The sequence below is a fragment of the Gouania willdenowi genome, chromosome 19, assembly GCF_900634775.1.
Source record: "Gouania willdenowi chromosome 19, fGouWil2.1, whole genome shotgun sequence".
NCBI lineage: Eukaryota > Metazoa > Chordata > Actinopteri > Blenniiformes > Gobiesocidae > Gouania > Gouania willdenowi.
Window position 1 is genome coordinate 13,475,480 of NC_041062.1, and position 24,402 is coordinate 13,499,881.

Below are 24,402 nucleotides of genomic sequence, written 5' to 3' on the forward strand. Positions count from 1 at the left end.
CATTGACTATTCATAAAACCCTCTGAATTAGTAATGGGATGTGAATGTGATGCGTGTGTGAAGCTTTACCTTGCTGTAATAATATAGAAGAAGCAAAGACCTATATGGTTAATGCATTATCAATATTAATATTGTTTTAAATAAAATAATAGCTTCATTCACACCAGAATTTAGAATAATGACCAATCTAAGCAAAGAACAAAGTTTGTGTGTCTTTGTTGTAGTTTTTTTGGTTATTGGAGTCTAATTTGTTTCTTTCTGTTGGGGTTACATATACATTTCTATTTTGATAGTTGTCTTTTTGGAGTAAATCAGTGTATTTTTGTTGTCATTTTGTAAAACGCTGTGTTATTTTTGTGTATTTGTAATCATACCATGTACGTCTTGGTTAATTCTGTGTATTTCTATTTTTGTTACTTGTAATTTGGGTAATTTTCCCATTTTATAAGACTTATTTTTGTGTAATTTTAATCAAACTGTGCAAATTTTGTGTATTTATTTATGTTGTAATTTTGTGTGTCTGTTGTAATTGTATATATTTCGCTGGTTCCTTTGTTCTATTGTGCTATGAAGGGACACATCACTGTTTTTCTGTTTCCTCTTACCATTTGATGATCTGTAGGACTGGAGCAGATCAGACAGCAAACCCTTCTGGATGGTCGCGTTCCCACTCAGGGTCTCCTTGTCCAAGATGAGCAGGAGACGATGGAGCTCAACCAGGAGCTGGTCCAGCACTGGAAGTAAAGCAATGAATTTATTTTAAAAAAGGAAAGAAAACATGTGTTGTAAAAAGACAGACACTGAAGTCAGCATAAAAACACTTGTATCAATATATATTGTACACCAGTAGTTGCTGGAAACATATGCTCTGCTGATTTCGGTTTGCTTTTTAGTACTTTGCTTGTTTTTAAAACCCTCCGAGCCAACATTTTACATGGGAGAGACTCCTCAGAGGTTTTTCACTGGCAACAGGCGATAAACAGCCAGAATCAGCGCCACATGTTAATTTCTCTCATCTAGTTTCCATTAAAAGCTGCAGGCCTGTAGGAGGTTGCATTGGGGAGTTTAGTAACTAAAATTTCACGTTCAGAGGGGGGAGGAGCCTGGTGCCGAAGTAAGCCGGGTCACTGTGTCTGGGAGCAGCCCACACACATCCTTCAGAGGTCAGCACTGAGCTCACAGCAGTGTGTAGAGCTCTTTGTTTTGGCCCTCACTGTCTCTCTGGCTCATGAATGGGCCTCTTGCAACAGTGGCTCTCAGTGTGTGAGCACTTCATAGAGAAAACAGACTGTGGGGGATGAAGAAGAAAGAGTTTATTAAAGAATGAGGTGGGGCAGGTATCAGTAGGAGTAAAGAGGCTGGTGTTCATCACATTAATGTCAACAATTATACACACTGTAGTAGCAAGGAACGTGGGCTGAAACTTAAACATTACTCTAATGGTATATGGGATAACTAGTTAGCGAGTAAATCATGGCCTGTTGGAAGGAATCCCACCTAAAATGACTTCCATCCTCAGGGTTTGTGTCTTTAATAGTCCGTGATTACTCGCTAACATAAGCCACCAGAGCATCAGCAGCGTACTGTTTAAGGGAGAGTAAACGTCCATTAGGAGAGCTCTTCTTCTCTGCTTTATCGTCTAATACAAAACCGCAGAGTTGGAACTGTCGCCTCCTGCTGTCACTGATTTTTTTCAGGTCACAACTGTTTTTAATCCTCTTTCAGTCAACAAAAGAGGGTTACATCAGCATCTTTTACTGATTATTTAGAGCAACCAAAAGCAGCACAAGTTTGCAAATTGATCAAAAAATCTGGCTAAATGCTTGATTCCAACAAAAAACAATGGGATGTTTACAGGCAGTGGGGTCATGTGACAGCAACCAATCACATGATTTTAAGATGGGCGAAGCACAGGCCCTAAAACTGTAGTAGTCCCATATTTTATGCACATATCTTCTAATAAATACATTTCAAAGATTTAAGGCAAAACCTGTAACAAAAGAGGAAATTTTTTTTGTATTTGGTGCTTCTTTTTTCCAAGTGCCACTCTGTAAATAAACGCAAAAACAGAGACTGACAATAAATGCCAGTGTAAGATTAAAACCAAATCATGTCATCATTGTGACATTCTCCTAAATAGAATTCCTGTGCATAGCAAGTTTTTTTTAACACAGTCCAGATATTAGACCATCTTGTGACGTTTCAATATCTTGTCGCACAATTTTTCATCCCAGCCTTATCACTATTAATGAAAGATGATGGTTTGTAGACTGTGAAACTGTGTATAGCATAAAGAAATGTATTGCTAAGAGTTTCCTCTGTATTAAAATGTAAAACTGCTTTTTCCTTGCTGTCAATGGTGAACAAAAAAGACAAAACTTGAACTTGCTTCGTCGTACTAATGATGCTAGGCAGAGCACACTGAAGAAAGCACAGCAGGTAATAGCAGAATAGCATAAAAACAATAGCAAGCAGTTAAAAAGAAAAGCTTTCGTTCAATCAATGGCCATTTCACACTATTTATTTCTGCTTGCCTGATCCTGTTTGGTGCAGAATTGGTAGAATGTTCGACTCTACTACACACTTTAATGAGCATAAAGACAGATCCAACTATAGATCAGTAATAAACAGAATATTTTACTATCATGGTGCATGGAGACTTCTCACATAAACATAATTGAAAAGTGGAAATGAAAACATGCACGCTCTGACAGAACAAGTACACACTGATCTGAACACTGGCCTTGTAAAAAGAGAGGTTAATAACTCTGGCAAGAAAAGGAAACTTCATTATTAAAAATGGCAAACTGATCACCAAGTGAGGCTTGAGGATTGGTGCTCAAATTCTCTCTCTCCTCCCTCCGCAATGCAACTACTGTATCTCGCATCAAAGTAAACACAGAGGAAAAGGAAGCAGAATGTTAATTTGCAACATAAGGAGATCTCATGTTGAAGTCAAGTCAACCTAAGCTCAACAAACTTTCACCACAAACAGGGGCAGACAGAATATTAAATCTAATATAATCTAAATTCTTCTAGAAATTTAATTCACCCTGTCCTGAAATAGCTGCTGTGATGGAAATGACAAAACTAGATTTATAAATGTGATTCTGCTGCTTATGTCAGACAGTTTCTGAGAAAACTAAACATTTTCCTGACTTCTCCTCCTTGTATGTTTGCAGAGATTGACTTTGATGGCCTTTGGGATGGAGGGACCCTGGGAAACTGAGTCAGCTGACAGGTCAAAGCAGTCTGTAGCAGACTATGCGTTGGCCCCATGCCCACAGCACATTCAGTGAGAGACATCAGTCTCCACATATTATACACAAGGAATCTGAGGGACCATCGGAGTGGAAATCTAGTGACATGAGAAATACAATCAATGCAAAACAAAAAAACCTATACTATTTTTGAACATGTTCAAAGTCTGCTTCCATGTTTGAGTAGGGCTGCTCAATGAAATAGTGGGTAATAGTGGGTTTGTTTTATTTAGCAAATAAAATATATATATATATATATATATATATATATATATATATATATATATATATATATATATATATATATATATATATATATATATATAATGCCTAAAAGGTGCAATATGGAATTTTGGGTATGTGTCGGAGAAGTGAACCTTTTATGAAGTATATTCTCATAACTTAATAAACAAACTTAACTCAGATGAAAATTGGATCCCTGGAACACTGTTTGAAGTTAGAAAAAATACTAGTTTTACTGACATACATGCTTTTCAAATGTAAACAAATCCCACTCCCCACAAACTGTATAGTACACATTTTAAAGGTGAACAAATGATCGAATACCAGCCACTCACAACCCGACATCCATTTAGTAATAAAACTCCTCAATTTCTTCATTTCACATCCTCCTCCATCTTCATTTTCCCCCGTGTCGGCAGCAGCCTTCCTTTTTTGCAGTTCAGGTTTTTCAACACCTGATAAATATCTCCACGTTTGTTTGTTTTTTCCTAACTAATTTTAAAACTTAATTTCAGCTCCTATTGTTTGTTTGGCGCCGTTCCATTTGTCTTCTCCGATACCAAACCATAACAATCACGCCAACGCCAATTGTTGTATGACACGTCACAACATAGTGTTCATGGGAAATGTAGGATTAGTCCAACCAGCAGTGTTGCCAGATATACATTACGTTTTAAAATCTAAACACACTCAAAAACCCTCAAATTTCTTGGCGGAAAACAGCCCAATCTGGCAACAATGACTTGCATCGTTTCTGCAGCCTGCCGATTCAAACAGACGCAGTGGTATTCGTTTCATTCTTCACCAGCCAAAATGGCTAGAAACTCTACAATGTTACCCGCCAAAGTACATTTTTACCCGCAATTGGCGGGTGTTAATTTAAAGCCCTGCAAGTAATTATATATCTACAGCACACACTGTATGTGATTTTTTTTGGTCTATAATCAAATCACAGTAAAGCATTTTGAAGCTCTTTTAACCAACAAAAAAAGAAGAAAGTTGGTACTTAATTAGGAAAACAATTGGGATTGGCAGAGGCTCAAAACTTTAAAAAACAAACCAGAGACCAAAAAGTGTGATTGAGATATTCATCAACATTTAATACCATATTTGATCATGAATGAAAAATACACCATCTCTTTTAAATGAAGAAAAATATTCTATTTGAAACTGATCCATTTGAAAATGTATCTGGTAAAGAAATTCTTGCCGACAACCTCAAACTGAACATATCTTGCAGGTAATCAGCTGCCTTGCCCACTGACTCACTCTTCTTTTTAGATACTTCCTCAATCCTCCAAGTAGGGCTGGGCGATATGGCCTTTTATAAATACCGCGATATTTTTAGGCCATGTCACGATACACGATATATATCTCGATATTTTGCATTACCCTTGAATTAACACTTTGATGCACAAAATCACACCAGTATGATGATTCTATGTCTACATTAAAACATTCTTGATCATACTGCATTAATATATGCCAATTTTAAACTTTCATGCAAAAAAGGGGATATCACAACTAAGTCAAAGTTGACATAACTGTATTTATTAAACAGTGAGTGGCTCAAACATAAAATTGTCAACACGTTCTGTGCAAAATTGTCACAGAGACATTTCAAAACAAGACATTAGTGCAGGATGCAACTCACATGGCATTTCAAAACACAAAATTAAAGTGCACTTTTTGTACATAATGACACTACAATATTTTAAAACAAATAGTGCCCTTTTGTGCATGTTGTCATTAAGATGACATTTCAAAACAACACTAAATTTAAGTGCACCTTTTGTGCATAATGCCACTAAGATATTTAAAAAAAAAAAAAAAAAAAAAAAAAGTCCGCGAGTTTAACGGTATGGTCATTTTCAACACCGCACAGACTACAAGCTGCGATATATCGAGTATATTCGATATATCGCCCAGCCCTACCTCCAAGTCCAAAGATTTTACCTTAACCACTCCAAGCTTCTATTCCATCCATTACCATTTCTCCAGGATCAAGTTCTTGACTCTGGCTAAGCAACTATTTAACCTGAACTGACCTCTTCTTGAGCCACTCCTTAGTAACACTGCCAATATGTTTTGGATCATTGTCTTGCTGCACGCCTGCATAACAGCTTTGTTACTGCTCATGCTCCTGCTAAAAGAAGGAACATCTTGCTGAAGAGTTTGTGGATCCACAATCTTGTCTTTATTTTTACTTTCGAGCAGGATTGCAACAAAAGTGTGATACAGATTTTGGCAAACTTTTAATCAAAAACAGACCTTAAGCAATGGAAGACTCCATCTTATCTAGCTAATTTTGTAATTTTTAACTCCATTAACAAAGAGAAAACATTTACATTGCTTTTCATATGTCTTTCTAGAAAAACATGGTTGGTTTTTTGTCCATACTGTGTCACAGAACACTTGTGTTCCACCACATCTTCTCCCTCAACCCTACCAAGTATCTCAACCTCATGCTCCTTGTATTATCTTATTTTGCATGATACAAAATGAGTGCAAATATTGAAGCATTTTTGGCTTTCAAAGACACACTATAAAATATGGAATTGATTTATTGCTTTGAAAAACTGATGCAATAAAAGCAGCAGCAGTGTAAGTCTAAGTCCTGCTAGTTAAGCTTGGAGCTGCTGTTGGGGTGACGTCTCTTCATCCTTTCAATCATAGTTGCAGTTCGGGATGTGGTGCAGATGTTGGAAATAGAGTCCAATGTGTTTGCTTTTCAAATTCCAATGAAATACTTACAAAGCTTTTCAAACAATAAGCTGAGTAATTTTGGTAACATACAGTATGTGTCAATGTGGTCACTCAGTCTTTTCAAACATCAACAGATTTTCTTGCTGAATTGTGCAACTTATTCAATCAAGGCTGCTGAGTAATAATATGCCCAGTTGCACAAAACAACATGGCAATGGAAACTTATTGTTTGCCCCTGAACAGCTCAATCCTGGCAAACTGGGAAAAAGTATTTGGAATTGGACTTTGTTTTGGTTTTGCGATTTTTACAACTCTTCCAAATGGCTTTTCACTCCTACAGTCATCTGAGAGACTTAAATAATTCTAACATGCATGTTTTTGGAATTTGGTACAAACCAGACAACACAGCAAATCCAAACATACAGTATGTTAAAAACATACAAACCCCATCTACCAAAATAGGTCAACAGCACCATTTGAACATTATAGATGCTAAGAATGTGTATATATCAACAGCATTCTAGTCGAGTGCCAAAACACTAACCAAATGTTTTTGTTTTCTACTGACGTAATAAACCTAGTCTGTGTGTGATATATATCTAAAACAACATATGAAAAACACACCCACAACAGGAACATTTTAAAATGTGAGGCCTGAAAATAATTTTTTGAGAGTTTGAATTTGAATAATGCAAATTTTGTTGCTTTTTGTATAGTGATTTGTCATTGTTTGACGTGATGATTGATTTTGTTGCTATTGCCTGTTGGACTGTTTTGGTCCAAATGTTTGTTGTTCAGTGCTTTAAACTAAATAAATGCTTGGTAATGCTAAATATTGATTCCAGTGGTCATTGGTAGTTTTTCCAGTGTACGTTACTTTGATTCATCACTAAGGAGATACTGTAATGTTCTGCAGTGTTAAGCTGCTCGTCTGTCTCAAAGTGTGAACATCTCGGTAGTATTTCTCCTAACTTTGGTATGCACTGGATGTTTACCGATGGTTAAAATGAAATACGCTCTTTAAGCTTTAAATTTGTTAGAAACTAGTCAACAAGTTGGTAAGAAGACAGAGTAGTTGACACAGAAAATAGTCCGTTATCAACATAGATACATCTATGAAAATCATATATTGTAGGTTAAGCAATATATTCAACTTATAATTCTAATCTAAAGATATTTATTAATAGGCAGATGACCCTGCTATTTTCCACTCTACCTTAAAACTAACATTTGGAGCCAAATCTCAACCTCAGAAGTGAAGCTAAAAAACTGGAAGTGATGACTGAACGCAACTGTATAGGAAACATTTCACACCACAGCCAACTGTAGATTATTCTGCTTCTTTAGACTTTAAAAACGGACAAAAACTAAGAGGACACGTGAATTATACTCACCTTTTACCCAGTTTTATTAACTAAAACCTGGGAAGCCACATTTGAATGTGTTTCATCCTGACCTTGTTCATGGTGAGAGTGGCAGATAATAAGGAATTTGCTGTGTCTGACTGAACGATCAAACTTGCCATTGATTATGTTTCACCATGTGATAGTGTCAATGCGTGACGTCTTTGTGGCCACTTGTGCCACGTAATAAACAAAGAGGAGTGCTCAAAAGCAGAAGTCAGACAAAATGAAACAAACAATAGAGCTAATGAAACAATTCCAGTTTATGCATCCAATGCAGGATATAGTATTTTTCTTAGACATCTATAGAGTGACCACATTTATGAATGTCTTTTCAATCATGGATTATTTTTTTTTTTTTAGGGTAAAAGACTTTTGGATGGTTTAGGCTCCACGAGGTTATCAGTATATCACTAAATCATAAGATAAAGTACAGATACTGTCCATTGTTATTCTACATAAATAAGTACATAACTAATTTATTTCTCACAATGCCAACTAAACAGCATTACACAACACTTCTCAACGTACATTCAGGTCACCAGCGTTTATAGTTTTCTGTCTTCGTTGGCTGTTGTGTTTGACAACCACTGGAATGTGGTTTTTATATGACCCCCCTCAAAATTTCTCACACACCAGCCAGTAAAAGCATTAAGCCTCAGTCTCTGCACTAGCTGAGATCACCCTGAGAGAACTGAGAGATTCAAGTCCACTTTAAAAAACATCCAGCAAGCAGCAAAAAACTGATGGCAACATTTAGACAATAGGAAGAAAACAAAGAATTTCCAACATGTTAAACAGCCTTATCAAGTTTGTTTTTCTGTAATGCATATTTGAACTTCAATCAAATCACATCAAAAAGACAAAATGCGTACTCATTACTGCCAACTTTGGTCGTTTAGTTGACTAAAGCAATGTTGTCAGTTTCAATACCGTTTAAAAAAAAAAAAAAAATGCACTTATATACAGTAGGTGATAAGGATTAAATATCTAATATAATTTATATAATGCCTAAACATGATTGTATGTCCAGCAACAGCTGTGTAAGTGAATGCTGGATGCAAAAAAAATAAATAAAAGTTGTGCAGAGCAGACAGGGAACGAATTAAGACAGGCTTGAAGCACAAGCATCCACTATTGAATCAATCCTTTTTCTGGACAGGAACATGGATTATCCTTATACTTTATACGTGGATTATGTAAATAGATCCACTGCTGTTTCTGACGCCGCTGCGTGCACTGCGCACCTGTGTTTGACGTGCATTTGTTTCCCCGTGCGCTGATCTGATGTTGACATTAACAGTTGTTTATTAACTCAGTGCCATTGACGCGATAACTCGTCATTTGCGTTTTTTCACGGGGATCACTGGAAAACATCCTGGCAGAGGTCCCTCATCAATATCTAAGCTGTAGGGTGTTGTAGTGACAAATTGTGCCCTGAAGATGACAGCAGAACACCTTTAGATGAGAGATTAACCACTGATGCTACCCAGCAAAGGAAGAAGAAGCAGGAACGAGTGAAATTATGGCGCTACAGAGTGATATTGTGACCTATCCAGCAGCTCACAGCTCCACAGACTAACACAAAACATGTATGGACATGAGTAGATTATTGATAATGTTGCGATGCTGAGATAAAACCATTAAATAACAGGGCCAAACGGGTCATCGCTGCGTGTCGGGAGGAGGGGGGGGTTCAAAATAGGTGACACGTAGGAGGTAGCAGCGCACCTTGGATGAGAGATCATCCGTGCTCAGCAGAGCTAAGAGGGAGAGGAGGAAAGGTGTTTAAGAGACAGAAAATGGCGCTACATACGAGAGTTGACGTTCACAGCAGCGCACACTCGACCAGAGCATGTGTGGAACTCATGGATAGTGTGGCGATGGTAAGATAAAACGATAAATAAAAACGGGGAACGCAGTGACACTCTGCATGTCCGGGAGGAAGAGGAAGTTGTGTGTGCAGACTGACGGGAGAGAAACTTGGATGAACGCCAAAATACAGTAAGAAATCCATTCAACTCTGACCCAGATAGCATAATAATAATAATTTTGCCATCAAAAGCTTGGTCTCAGTAGGGTTTTTTTTGTTTTATATAAGGAAACAATGTTCAGATGTTAGAGTTGTCACTAAAGCAAAAAATAGCTTTAAAGTCACTGACAGGGTTTTTTTTTTTTTTTTAGAAACGGGCTTTTTTTCTCAGATTTTTGCTCTGAAACTGAAGATTTGTGTAAAACTTGCTCTATTCAACGGCTGATTACAAAAGAACGAAACGAGCCAGAAACAAATTCTTTTTTTTTTTTTTGATGAAAGTGGAGGCTTCAGTCTTTTAGAATCTGGTGTCAGATTTCAGATAGTCATAGTAGAAAATATTCTGTGGGTCTTTAAAAATCAATCAAAATGCTCAAAAACAGCTGGCACTGAGGGGGGTAGAAATTCTAAAAATGACTGGCACTGAATGAGTTAATAAAAGCAGGCTTACCACTAAAACAAACGCAAATACGTCATTTGTATGAGGAAAAAAAACCTTTTTAATTGTCGTTTCAGGTTGGGCACGGATATAAATACCTAATGTCTGTCGGATCTGTAGGTCAAAATATTTGTCTGTCTTTTTCTTTCTCCTCGTCACCTACTCATTCATTCTCCGTTTTTTGTTTTTTTTTGGTCGACTAATCGCTACTGCCATAGACTTGGTCGACCAACCATTTCCTTGGTTGACTACAGAGCTTTTTGACCTTAGTCTGGACAAAGGCATATACGTAATAAGAATAATGGCTGCAGCGTGGCTGGGATGTGCAATACTGCCTCACAGCTAGAAGATCGTGGGTTTGCACTAAAGCCCAACTGATTAGGGGTTTTTTAGCTCCAATACCAATACTGGGAGTTTTAAAAAGCCGGTATCCAATGTATCTGCTGATAACCCATATATCACTCAAGAGCCGATATATGAAATAAGAACCTTGATATAACCAGGATATAAGGAATTTTAATTAATAAACACTGTGAAATAAGAAAAAAGCTAGCTTGTGCAAATTGTGTTTCTGGAATACAAAGTAAAAAAAGATTAAAAAATAAAGTTTCTCAAATTTCAAACAGAAAACATAGAAAAATGAAGAAAGCAAAATGCAACTGTAAACAATGAACTTGTCACGCACATCTCCCAGACTTCATTTTGTAATCATTACTTATGATTTGTAAGTGACAGCACAGAGCCACAGAATCTCCACGCAGCAAAAAAAAAAAAAAAAAAAAAATCAAGATATCAGTTAAATATTAAAGCTACTGGCGGATGTTGATTAATCGATGACAGCTAAAATCGGCCTGATTGATAGGCCGTGCTGATTTATCAGTCGGGCAGTAATTTTGCACCCCGAGCTTTGAAAAGTTTGCATTCTGTAGTGTTCGCGACCTCTGCCCAGTTTTCATATCACTGCCCAAAAACATGCACGTTTGTTCAATTAGTGTCTGTAAACCTGTAATCCTCTCACCCTTTGCTATTCCAGGATCATTGATCAGTGAGGTTTGAGCAGGTGCAGCATTTGGGTTTCCCACTATTTTGGATCAAACTGTGATGTCATCGATCTTGTCATAACTCTCCCCAGAATCACTAGGAGCAGGCGATGTAAACAAACAAATGAAAGGCCGATTCCGAGGGTATTTTTATGACTAAGCAGTGGCTCTGTCCACAGATGTAAATGTTTACTGATGACACTAATGTGTGCATTTAATAGACTTTTAATAGTTGTTTGCATTAGAGTAACTTTGGTAGGGAACATTATGACAACAATGGAAACAAAAAGACATGAGTAATCACGAGTTCAAAAAGCATGTAGGAAGCAAAACTATGGATGACCTGATACAAAGTAAAATTATTGTATATGGCAAAAGGGAAGTCTTTAATAATAGATGCTGAACCGCTGACTGATTGTGGTTGGTACATTTCTAACATAGAACATTGAAATTGTGAAAAACCTTAAAAAGATGTTCCTGAAAAAGATGTATAAAAAGTGCAGAGTTGTGTCTATGGAGTCTTTGCAGATTGAAGCATTAAACTACTTCAGGATATATAGCAGTCCAGCGAGAATGGAAGTCTATGTAAAATTGTGTTGGAGAATTTCGACAGAAAAATTGCCATTAGTGACACAATTTACTCTGTTATTGCTATCGCATCAAAATGTCTTCATATCTAATATTAAAGTACACAGATTTTCAGATATGAATGCGTATTTAGCATCTTAATGAATTTGTTCTATCAAATTTCCAACTTATACAAAACATATGATTAATAAATATATTACAAATTGTTATGTCAAACATAAAGAGTAATATCGATAAGCATGGCAAGTTCCTATATTTCTTTTGTGCAAAACTTAGTCTATATTAAAACACAAAGGTTCCAATATACCACATATTATATTATTTCAAAACAACAAATCAAGCCTTTTTAATAAAGCATCTGGTTTGGAAGAAGTGTTTTGCTGATATGGTTAAACTGCTGTGCAAAATAATGTGAGCACAATATGACCTTGCCATAAAATTGTTTCAGCTATCTGCTTGAATGGCACATCAAGGCAGTGCATTGCATATGTCAATGAAGAGGCTCCATCATGATACCTCCATCCCTCCATAAAACTACAAATCCCACTGTGCCGATAATAAACAGAGACCTGTATTCTGTGGTCTATGAGAGGCACGTCAATCTCTCACTTTGTGCTGAACTTGGGTTTCATATATTTGGAAATTAATGGATGTTCAACACAAAGGTGTGTGTGTGTGTTATGTTTACATATTTTAGTGGTATGCTTGGTTAAAAAAAAAATAGAATTGAAGCAGAAATAGACAATGTTGCATCAGAGTCACGCACAAAAGCACTTAACTGACTACTTACAATCCAACAAAGTGGTGGCCAGGAGGGGCTTCATGGAGCGCAGGGGCCAGCGAGTGTGCACGTGTGTGTGATTACAAGTGTGTGAACTCCTTTTCAAAAGGTGTACCTGGTGAGAAACCAACACAATGCAAGCCCGATCCAGAGCTGCTGTGTCTAATAAACATAGGCACGTTTGAAGTGCTGAAAATGAACATGGGTTGGACCCCAGAGGGCATGAAGGGCCCAGCTCCTACAGGGTACCCCACCGCCACAGAGCAGGAAAACCGCCTTTCTTTTCATCATTTTTATAGCCTAGTCTGGCTTCCTGAATTGCCAGCAATCCACTGGCTCCCCTGTGTGCAAGAACATCCCTCTGACACACATACGAGTGAACCAGAGGACCTCACGGCCTACATCTAAGCCTGCCTCTGCTGAGCTTACAGCAGGTCAAAATTCACACTAAACCCAGACCCCGTGGCATTGTCAGGCTGCATTGAAAGGCACCTTTGTGTGAGAGAAATGTTGATGGACATGATCGCTGCAGTGGACAGTTGGCTGAACACAAAAAGAAGGGGCTTTGGACCACTACCACAGCCTGGGCATTAGGTAGTGCTAAGGCTGGGTTTAAAAAAAAGAATTGATCAATCGGTAGGTAGTGGTAATGCACCATTTCGTTGTTTGTCATGTGACTTCTCACGTGACGGCGATATCTCTCGCGAGTAGCATCCGTAGCTTCTGCATCTTGCTGTTTTCAGTTCACAGGTATTTTCTTACATTTACCAAAAATCTCACTTATTGCACTTTAAGACAATTCAGAATTGTTTTAATTTCCAGATGTTTGCCTTTATTTACAATTATTTATTTATTTTTATGGTTGTGTCTCTTATTATACAGTTAGATTTGTTGTGCAGCCACTGGAACATTAGCACAAAACCTTTGTGAGACTCAAAGGAAACGTACATGATTAATGTAACTGCATGAGGTTCAATTATTAATGTAAATATTCATATTTTTACTAATGCACCAAGATAAAGCTGTAGTTTCTACTATTTGCATCATTATTTTTAATGAGAATGTCTTCCATATCCAAGTAAAATTGGTACTGCATGATATCCTTAAGTGAATCAAACTGAATATCGAATTGGGCCCTTGTGAATCGAATCGATTTGGGAAATTCGAATCGATACCCAGCCCTAGTTAGTACTAGAGATCCGAACTTACCATATTACTCACTGCAAAAACCTTAACGTGGTCCACATTCATTTTAAATCATAATATTCACGGGGTTGGACCTTTGAGCTGTCCGTCTGCTCTCATTTTGTCCTTGCAACATGTTTTGGCAACAGTCAGATTCTTGTTTGAGAGAACAGCTGACGCTAGAGGCAAGAAAACAAGCGTCATTACAGTGGATGCAATCACTTTCTGGGTGAAACCCAGCTGTAGCGAACACGACAGCACAAACGTCATCTTCAAGTTAAAGAAAACAAGCCTGAGCATAAATTAGAAGCTGTTGAGTGACAAGGAGGGGGGGGGGATAATAATACAATTGCCAAAACTCTTTCTTTCGTAACTGATCAACTGAAACAACCATATTGGATTCGAATAAGAGCCAACACCCAAACACAAGCCATCTCACCATCTCTGGCACAAGGTGTAAGAATCTCTGATGTGAGCTCTTAAGCCATTTTTCTGGAGGTGATTCAAAACGGAATGAACGGATGCAGAATAGAAAATAAAGCCTCTCCTTGTCACTACCTTCATTGAATAATTCCCAGGTTACCCATTTAAAGCCAGCTCAATGGCTGCCTGTGGCTGTGTTAAATTCACTTTCTCCAACACCTGTCAAAGTATGGTACACTCACAACCTCATTTCACTTTCAGGCGCAGCTTTACCACTTCCTTTAAATGACCATTTTCAAATTTCCAATGCTTTCCAATAAATGCTGAATGAAAAATGTAATACTTTCCAGTGAGAAAATGCACCCATTTTTATTTTGATTTTAGAAAGCTTTTTCCTGACTCACACAATAAAACAAACACGTCTCATACACCACCCCTCCAGTAAGGTTGTATTACGACAGGGTAAAGGCAAACGACAAATAATAAATATATTTAATTAATTAAAACTGAAAAAAAGGAAATGTGGAGAAAATTTTTAAAAATACTTATAATGCTTGCCAAAAGCCGAGTATTTTTACTTCATTTTTTTAGTGATTTCTTGTGTTTGCCCCAAAAACTATATCAGCGTGAATTCCCCAAAACATTTCAGGTGTTTTCATGGACTAAAATTTGCTGCAAAACCATATCGGATATTTCTTTTGGGTTAAAACTGAAAATCTCGCAGAATAAGGTGATGATATCACGGGAAATAACAGGAACAAACTAGAACAGAAATGCTGTCAAACTAATCACTGTCCTCCTTTTCTGACAAAGAAACAAGAAGAAATCACATTAAAAATGAAGGAAAAACACTTCTATGCAACCATCTATGGGATTCCACATCCCACAATGCAATGCACAAAACTTTTCCAACAATGTCAATGAGAGAGTGTTTACAGTGGAGATGAAAACTAATATTTGAGTGAGAATTTCAACCTTTAACAGCTTTTTTCGAGCAAATGATCTTTGACTTATTGATCTATGAGGCCTGTGTATGTTATGCTATGATTTATTTTTGGACTTGGTCTTGTCTTGGTCCTCTCTGGTCTCAGTTGGAGCTGGTCTGGACTACAACACTCTACTCTTTACCCTGAAACAGTGGGAGTCAAAACTCTTGGACCGTCTCATCAGTTGGATAGCAGGAATGTGGCTGCAAGACTGTTTTCTTTCAAACTCTGCTGATTCCATTACAGTTCCACTAAGTCACCATTGTTCCCAGCCCAGCAAGCTGCTTCTGTTGTCCCTCCCAGACAAGTGAGAGCAGGCTGGGATTTGTAGTGGTCTGAGAAACCCTAACATCTAGCTTTCAGTTTTAGTTCTGCTGACAAGGGGAACTCTCATTTTGATTAGGACAATCCAAGCATGATGGCCAAAACTACTCATTCATTAATGAAAATTAATAGGGAATTATTAGTCTCGCTCTGTCACAGGAATTTCAGGAATTTTGTGGGACCAGTTACTATTGATTTCCATCCCTGTGAAAGCTATTACACCACACACAGACCTTAGTGGACATGTTGGTGTTTTCAGAGAAACAACTCAGTAGTAGGGCTGGGCGATTTTGCATAAGAAATAAAAATAAAATAAAAAATCTCTTATTTTTTTAAAGAAAAATTTCGATTCGATTTTTTTTTTTTAAAAATTCAATGCACCTAAAAGTGACAGCAGACATCAGCTATATTGTCAAAAGTGCTACTTTATTGCTGTGATTGTCCTCAATAGTTAAAATCCCCAAATAAAAAGTAAATGAAAAAATAAATTAATAATAATCGATTAAATCATTTTTTTTTTGTCCAGCTCTACTCAGTAGCCTAGTTTTATTTAATAAACTGTGACAGGTGGTAATTGTGTCACCCTGTCACAGCAAACCGGTAATTTCATGCATTTTTTTAGCATGACCAGAAGCCTTTCCAAAGCCTCCATGCCATGCATTAACAGTAACAGTAACATTAATAGTAACATTAACAGTAACAATAGCAGTAATAGTAACAGGGACTGATTGGACAATGCGCTGCAGCTGGGACTCGTTCATTAATCAGACTCTTACCTTTGTCCTTCTCCATTCGCTGGGACGTCTACCCGCTCTCCTGTCCGCTCATAAACACCAACTAGTCCCACAAGTTGGCAGATAAGTTTCCAAGTGACGGACCGGCAACTTAGTGCCGAGTGTGAGCCCGTCCCTGTTGATTCTCTGCGTCTCAATCTGCTGGGCTGGTCCTCTTCTTCCGCCGCCTCCTCCTCCTCCTCCTCCTCCCATTAGCAGCATCCACAGCAGCTCTGCTCGCAACAACTCTTAATTTCTACTTTTTGTTTCAACTATTTAGTGGTTCCCAACCAGGGGTACTTGTACCCCCTAGTGCAGTGGTCTGCAACCTGCGACTCTGGAGCCTCATGTGGCTCTTTGACTCTTTTACAATGGCTCCCTATAGCTTAAAAAAAAAAAAAAAAAAAAAAGGCAGTGGCTATCGTACGGTTGCCGTATCAATATATACTTGCGTTCTATCCGTACGCAGCGCCCCTATTTGGCCAGTTTAGGTCACGTGATAGGTCAGTCATTGGCCAGTTTAGGTCACGTGACTAAGACTAAACCTCAACCTAACCCTAAAAATTGTTGCGAAGTTGGGTTATACCCTAACCCCTATGACGCTAAGTACCACCGGGGGTTGTCCGTACTTTCTTAAAAAAAATATTGAAATAAAGAGGGTTTTTTTTTTTATTATTATTTATTTATTTTTTACAGAGGCTATTAATGATTAATGACAAATGAAATTATGACATAACAATTTGTTAACTTTAAAATAAATCACATTGTGCAATGACCTCACCTCCCAGGGAGGTGGGGGTGCTAGGGGTGCTGCTAGTGCTACAACACATTAGTTATACTTTGTGCACTACTGATTAATCAATAATTCTTTTTTTTTTCTAGAGACAATTAGACAGATATTTTAAATGGATAAAATAGGTCAGTTTGAGTTGTCCTCAGTGTGACACTGGTAGAGAAGACCTGGTTTCAGGACATCACTCAAATATTGCAGGTTTTCTTATTCATACACTTAATGCATTTTCCTCAAAGAAGTTACACAGATTTTTGTCCTTTCTCCAAAAAGTTTTCTTCTCGCATGCAGTTGAAATGAGAAGTTCCCTGCAACAAGCGAGCACCCCCGTGGGAGAGCTGTAACCTGGTAGAGGAATGAGAGGAATGTCAAGCAGAGAAGGACAACACAGTCCGTTAGGTGATTTAAACACATGACATGCACTCATATTATTAGAGTACAACTTCTGATTTCCATTTACTTTCCTGGGCCTGTTCACACACTGTAGGATAAACTGTAAAAATGACTAAGTGATGACAGTGAAGAAACTCCAGACCATTTTTTTTAAAAAGCTGCAAATGCCCAGTTTGTAATAGGTGACAAATCAGTGAAGTCATGTGACGCGGGTCAATGACACAGCCTATATGTTCTGGGTTGGAAATACAAATAACTTCAGGAACAAGGAAGTATTTTGAAATGGAAATAATTCTCTCGTCCACTGTTTCACAGATGTAAGTCTTCTCCACACATGGGGATGATTTATATTTCATTCCTTTTCCCACATTCAGATACATTTTTGATCACTTTCCAATAGTTGCTTTGATATTTTGCCCGTAAAAAGAGCATCTGTCGACCTTATTTCTAAAAACATAAAAATAAAAACTGTGAAAGGTCAGGTTAGCAAAAGCTAAAAGTTATCCCTGAATCATGAAAAGTTAATTAAAAATTGTTCATCTAAAAGCAAAGCTTTATCATCAATCATTTCTACATCTGTTTGACCCATAAAGTGTTACAGATGAGATGCCAGTTCATCTCAGGGCTAACATACTGCACTGCAAACACTAAATCACAATTAAGGCATGTTTTAAAGCTTTTATTTGATTATGTTTAAAATGCCTGAATCACCAATTATCAACTCAGAAGTTTCCTGTTTTTGAGAAGTTTTACACGTTCCCAAAAATACTTAAAAGTCTCTGAGAACCTCGCATTTTCAAGCAACATTAAGATCGTTGTGCAAACCTTAAAGCGGCAGTATGTAGAATCGTGCCTGTTTCGAAAAACCTATCAACCCTTACCGGTATCCTCGTAAACGCGCACAACTGTGCAGCTCTTAGGGAAATTTTCTAGAGACTAGTGACAAATGTAGGAACTTTAACTTGTGTTATTGGAGATGTTTTAGAGACATGAAAGCATGTATCACTCGCTGCTGTGAGGACAGTACTCGCTGCGATGGAGACTTCTGCACTTTTACTTTCTATGGGACGTGAACACGCATTGACTTCAGTCGAGTAGCCAATGGTAACACCCAAAACAGATGATGGAGAACTCTGTTTGTAGAAAGATCTCTGATTGGCTGAAATCTAGCATCATACTCCTGGATTTTCAAAGCCTAAATATAACGCCAAGAGAAAGTCCAGAGTTCCAGTGTCCACTCAGAACACTTTGAATTACAATATGCACAAAGGTGATTATGGATTTTTGACCAAATTACGCAAAAAAACAAAACAAAAAATAAACGTACATACTGCAGCTTTAATCTTGATATGGTCCTTTCAAAATATCAGGTCTAGTTGCCATGCACAGTGTTTCTTTTATCTCTCTTTCATTTGTTACAAATTAACAAAATTAATCAGTTCTGTTTGAATGTTTTGCAACAATTTTCATCATAATATCTTGTTCTTATTTTTGTTAAACTGCACATTTCATATGGATCTTGTCTAGGCTGCTAAAACTTCTCCAAGATCAGCAGATGATGTCAGTTTTATTCTTCTACGGTGTATTGACGAGCTTATAAATGAATGGTAGACGTGTGAATGTGAGTCAGGCTTGATGGCTCAGCATGAATTGAAAACAAGGGTGGTCTGGCTGCGTCCTCCCACCCATTCCCCCTCAACGTGTCTACAGCAGAGGAGACTGTCGTGAGGGGAATTCCTGTTGTGGAGCAGACTTTTGGTTGTACAGGAGCTTTGAGGCAGAACCATCAAATATTCATCTTTTTTCATGCTTTTTTTTGGGCTGTTGTTGTTGTAGCTGTTGAATTTGCGAGTGTTGGGAGTTGAAAAAGGAGTCAAACGCACATTTGATCTGAAGGTTACATTTTTTGAGTCAAAGGTGTGATCATGGTGGATGAGACTAAACTTCTGTAGTTCTGCCAAGTGAATCCCACAAAGCATTCCTCTGCTGTGAATCAGAGGACAAAGGTCACCGACTCACTCCATATTAGCACCGGACCCTTTCATTCAGGGGTCTTTCCCATGTGTGCACACATATAATCAAGCACACTACCTCCATTCTCCGAGTAGAGACTTCCCTTTTACTCTGTATAGTCATGTAATCGGCTGCTGAGAGGCTTCTCTTGCTGTTATGTCTGGGAATTTCCATAGAAAGCTGCTGAACCCCCAGACATTGCTACACCTCCATGAATTCATAAAAAAAAAATAATCAGACCAAAAAAAAAAACAAAAAAAATCCAGTGGCTTCAGACATGACAGAGGGTGTGTGAGCATCTATGTTAGCAGGAGAGTAAGTCATGACACAATAATATTGTTTTTAGGTCATGTGAGATCAAGCTTACCAGTGAAAATAAACAGAGGCTCGTAAGATTCAACAATGTGTGGTTGACTTACGTTAAAAAATGTCTCAACAGGTTTCATAAATTACAAAACAGCAAAAAATGAATGTCATTTACAATATAATTCACAATATAATTTTTAAAATGAATAACATTTAATCACACAGTTCGACCTGGAAACATTGTTTCTGAAAATGTAAAAATTAAATGGATAGATAGATAGATAGATAGATAGATAGATAGATAGATAGATAGATAGATAGATAGATATTAAGGCTGAACGATTAATTGCATTTGCGATATTATCGCAATATAAAATGTGATTTTCCAAACGCAAAAGCTGCAATTTTTTTTTCTTTTTTAAATTTATTTATTTATTTATTTTCTTCTTGTCCTGTCTTGTACTCTCCTGTTAAGTTCAGAGAGTGTTTACGAAGTGCAGTCCACATGTGTCCAAGTTTTATTAGCTTTATAAATAATGACCTGAAAATATTACTTTAATGACAAAGAACAAATTTCCCAAATCATTTAAATTCTAATTAAATTTGAATTCAAAATTCGATTTTGGATTATTAATGTTTATTGGTTGGATATCTTTGTATTTATTATTGTTGATTATTGATATCCAATTTAGAAAAACTCCTCACAGCACCTTTATTACTGTATAGTGTAATTGAAATATCTATCTAAAAATCAATTCATAATCATCAACAAAAAAGCTATATGTTAATTATTGATATCATATCACAACATGTAAATATTTTAGAAACATTTATTAAAACACCAAAATCCTGTTTTATGACAAATAAATATCAATCCCTTTTTCTCTTTGAGATAATACTGTATTAATCTCACAATAGGCAATAATCAGTTAACATAAATTGTGGAAATATATTTATTTTCTAAGATTACAAGTATAATAGTATAATAATTCCTTATGTGAGAGTGGTATAAAATTAAAAAAAAAAAAAGATACAAGAATACATTTATTTAATAATAATTATGTTGACATTTTCCCTTTGAACCAACAAGAGTTTAAAAGTTCCATCACAAATCCATGGGACAAACGATTGACTCAGGTGTGTTTACATTAAGGCTGAACAATTAATCGCATTTGTGATATTATCACGATATCATAAAATGTGATTTTCTAATTACAAAGGTTCAGGTTCAGAGTGTTATTAAGAAGTGCAGTTTACACGTTTACATGTTTCGTGAAACGTGAAGTTAGTCAGATATGTTGAAGAGGTAAAGCCACAGATTTGTTTGCTTTATTGTTGTAATCTGTGCTTTCAAATGTATATTTTATATTTATTTAAAGTTTAAATAAATCTGGAATTGTTTATTACGAAACAGATTGATTTATTGCTTGTGTTCACTGAAAAATACATGACAAGAGGCTCTTGAAAAAATAATAGCATTGTAAATCGCAATACTGAGGAAAAAAATCGCAATTTAATTATTTTCCAAAATCGCTCAGCTCTAATAGATATGTACTTTATTCATCTACAGAAGGGGAAATTCAACATTTCAGTGTGCCATACATTTCACACACATACTCATAAATACATTAATAAATAAAAGATTGAAATAAAAATGCACATTAGCAGGACCCATTGTACAATCTTATGGCAGACGGGATACAAGACCTCCTGAACCTCTCAGTCAGATATTAGAGATGTGAGATATAATCAGCAGACTGATATTATCTGCCAATATTTGCCAGAAAATGTAATATCGGTTGACATAAATATCAGTTTTTTTTCACAGATGAAAAATGTATGTGCTGTTGTTTAAGACAAAATGTTAAAAAGAAATATGTCACATTTTCTATTACTGAAGATGAATCACTTTATTGCCAAAAAAGCTCTCTATAATGACTTGATTGCAAGGTATGGTGGGAAATTGAGTTTCCATAAACTAAAAAGACCACATTTTTTACTCTTTCCTTCAGTATCAGTATCTAATTCCGTTGCATGAGTTGGATTTCTCAAGAATCTGATTCAACCTCCCAAAGTTAAATTTTAGACAGAAAGTCATCTGATAAATATGTTGATTATACTTGTGCAACTATTTTAAATTGTATCAGAACTTTTTTTCTTTGGATGAATAACCTGGCAGTCCAACAAGTCAGCATTTTATCCATTGACCCAGTACAACCAGTGCTAGTTCACACAGTAACATGGGATGAAAGCAGCTAAATACTGATCTAGTGAAACATTGTCCACAATGAGACTCAGTGAAGGCTTTATATCACTGTGCAACACTGCCACCTGTAGGCTTGAATGGTAACCTACAGAAATATCCAGATATTTACTCAAGTTGTTCTGAAAACCTCCAAAAAAAAAACAAAAAACTAAACAATAAAATCTAAATTTTACTTTTATAAAGTAAATATTTAAACTTTTTTTTCGAAAGTGTGTGGGTGTAAATAAAGAATTCTAACTGTTTTTAATAATTTTGTAATCCTCTTAAAAAATTAAATAAAAATAAAGGTTGAACTGTAACTATTTACTTTAGCCCTGGTGAATTAATATGCTGATTCAACTTCACTCAAAGAAGGTTATGTTTGCTCTCTGTCTCTGCAAGAACTTTGTTTTTGCGCTTAAATTATTTATTTAAATCTTTATTTGATGTTAACTGAATACAAATGAGAGTAAAAAAGCTTAGATGTATAATTGTGGCAGTATTTTAGTTATTCAGCCTCAGTCCTGTTTGACAGCAGGAGGTAAAAATATCCAAAATTGTCTAAAATGAACAATGTAACGATGTAAATACAAATTCTGAAGCACTTTTTTCCCCACTTTGCTCCTTTTACATGGATTAGGTTGAAGAATTACTCAAGACTTTCTCTGCTAAGCTCACTGAGTGCTTTTAGATTTAAATTAAGAATAGGCTACTTGAAGCTGCTGCTTCCACAAGATGTACGGTACTTAATTTTTCTCTTGAAACCCTAATCATTGTTTGTTTTTTATTAGTACAATTTGTCAATATTCATTTTCAATTTGGTTATGGCATTTGTTTAGTGGCTGTTTTCTAGTCGTTGCACTTCTGTTAATTTTGTCAACTAAAACAATATATTTACATTTTCTGTTAAAAGACTTATTACGTATTGCTTGGTTAAAGCTCAACTAAGACTAAATTAAAACAGATACAGGATGATTTAATCTATGAAACAAAATGTAATATGATTCCCAAAGAAATCTTGAGGAAAAGAAAGATTTTAAAGCCTAAAATTAATCACAAATATGTTATATATCAGTGGCAAAATTTTAATGCAGATCTAGTCCAGAAAAATATTTTTGGAATTCAGTAGATTGAAACCAAACTAAGTCTAAAAAGATTTAGATGTAAAGTTTTGTGCACTATTCTGTCAAAACTTAATAATCTAATTTTGTAAATAAGTGGAATGTTCAAATCAAGATAATTTCCATCATCATTGTAATGAATATTAACATTTTTAACTATACATAAACAATATAAACCTCATATTTTTTATGCTTTCACTTGTTAATTTCCACTCTATCAAGTACCCTCCTGTCCTGTAGTGCCACTGCGTACCCCAATTTGAGAAACACCGTTCTAAAGGGCCAGACTTGAGTGTGACACATGTGATCTTCAATGATTTGTGATGCACCTTGGATGTTTGAAGTTTGAAAGTTTCAAATAGTTTCCGCAGGTCCGTTGTATTTCTCTACACACGTATTTGAACAAGCTGTGACGAAGTATGTGCGCGGTGGTTATCCATAACAAAAATATACTAAATGAGTAAAATAAAACAAAAAACTAAATAATATTTATACAAAAAGTACACAAAACGACAACAGAAATGCACGAAAATATACAAAAAGGCTCCAAAACACAGAAAATAGACATAGAAAATAAACATATATGACAGAAAAATACACCAAACGACAACAAAAATATGAAAATGACTCAAAATACAAAAAACTAAATATTTATTCAACAAATACAGGAAATGAAAAAGGAAATGCACAAAACTACACCAAAATAGATACAAATATACACAAAAATGACTCCAGAATCACACTACAATTGCAACAAAAAACAATAATCATACAAAAAATGCAGAAAAACACAACAGAAAGATACAAAAAAAAAAAAAACGACTCCAAAAACATACATTACAGAAAAATACACCAAACGACAACAAAAATATGAAAATGACTCAAAATACACAAAACTAAATACACAAAAATGACAACACAAATGCACAAAACAACACCAAAAAGATACAAAAATATACATAATGACTCCAAAATACATACATTACAGAAAAACACACCAAACAAAGAAAAGAAATTAAAATGAATTTAAAAAAAAAAACCCAAACACATTTATCATGCGTATGTCCCATATAATTAAACCAGGAAAATCGCACACGCTATTTTACTTTGCACCCGCAAATAAACCCCTTTATAACACTACAGAATATGTACACCTCTTTGTACATCCAACCTTAAAACACATACTCATTTGGCCATAAGTAACAACTCTACTTAAGCCCCACTATATAAATACATACTTCTAACGGGCACTGTAGTTTAAATGCCGCATCTTTATTTTGCAGGATTTTTTTTGACACTGTCCCTTTAAATAGTGCCCTGTACCCAGGGCGCATGCGCAGCTAGTGTTTAG

At 36.2% G+C, this 24,402-nt stretch overlaps 1 protein-coding gene across 2 annotated transcripts in view; it reads right to left on the reverse strand.

Moving 5' to 3' along the window:
* afap1l2 (actin filament associated protein 1-like 2) overlaps positions 1 to 16,359 on the reverse strand; it is a 43,502-nt gene extending 27,143 nt beyond the window's left edge. For both annotated transcript variants that reach the window (XM_028475469.1, XM_028475468.1), the window contains exons 1-2: positions 16,187 to 16,359; positions 606 to 734 (exon numbers count right to left, since the gene is read on the reverse strand). In XM_028475469.1, the coding sequence (XP_028331270.1) occupies positions 606 to 734; positions 16,187 to 16,202 (145 nt within the window). In that variant the 5' untranslated portion in view covers positions 16,203 to 16,359. The remainder of the gene's footprint in view (positions 1 to 605; positions 735 to 16,186) is intronic.
* Positions 16,360 to 24,402: the final 8,043 nt, after the last annotated feature.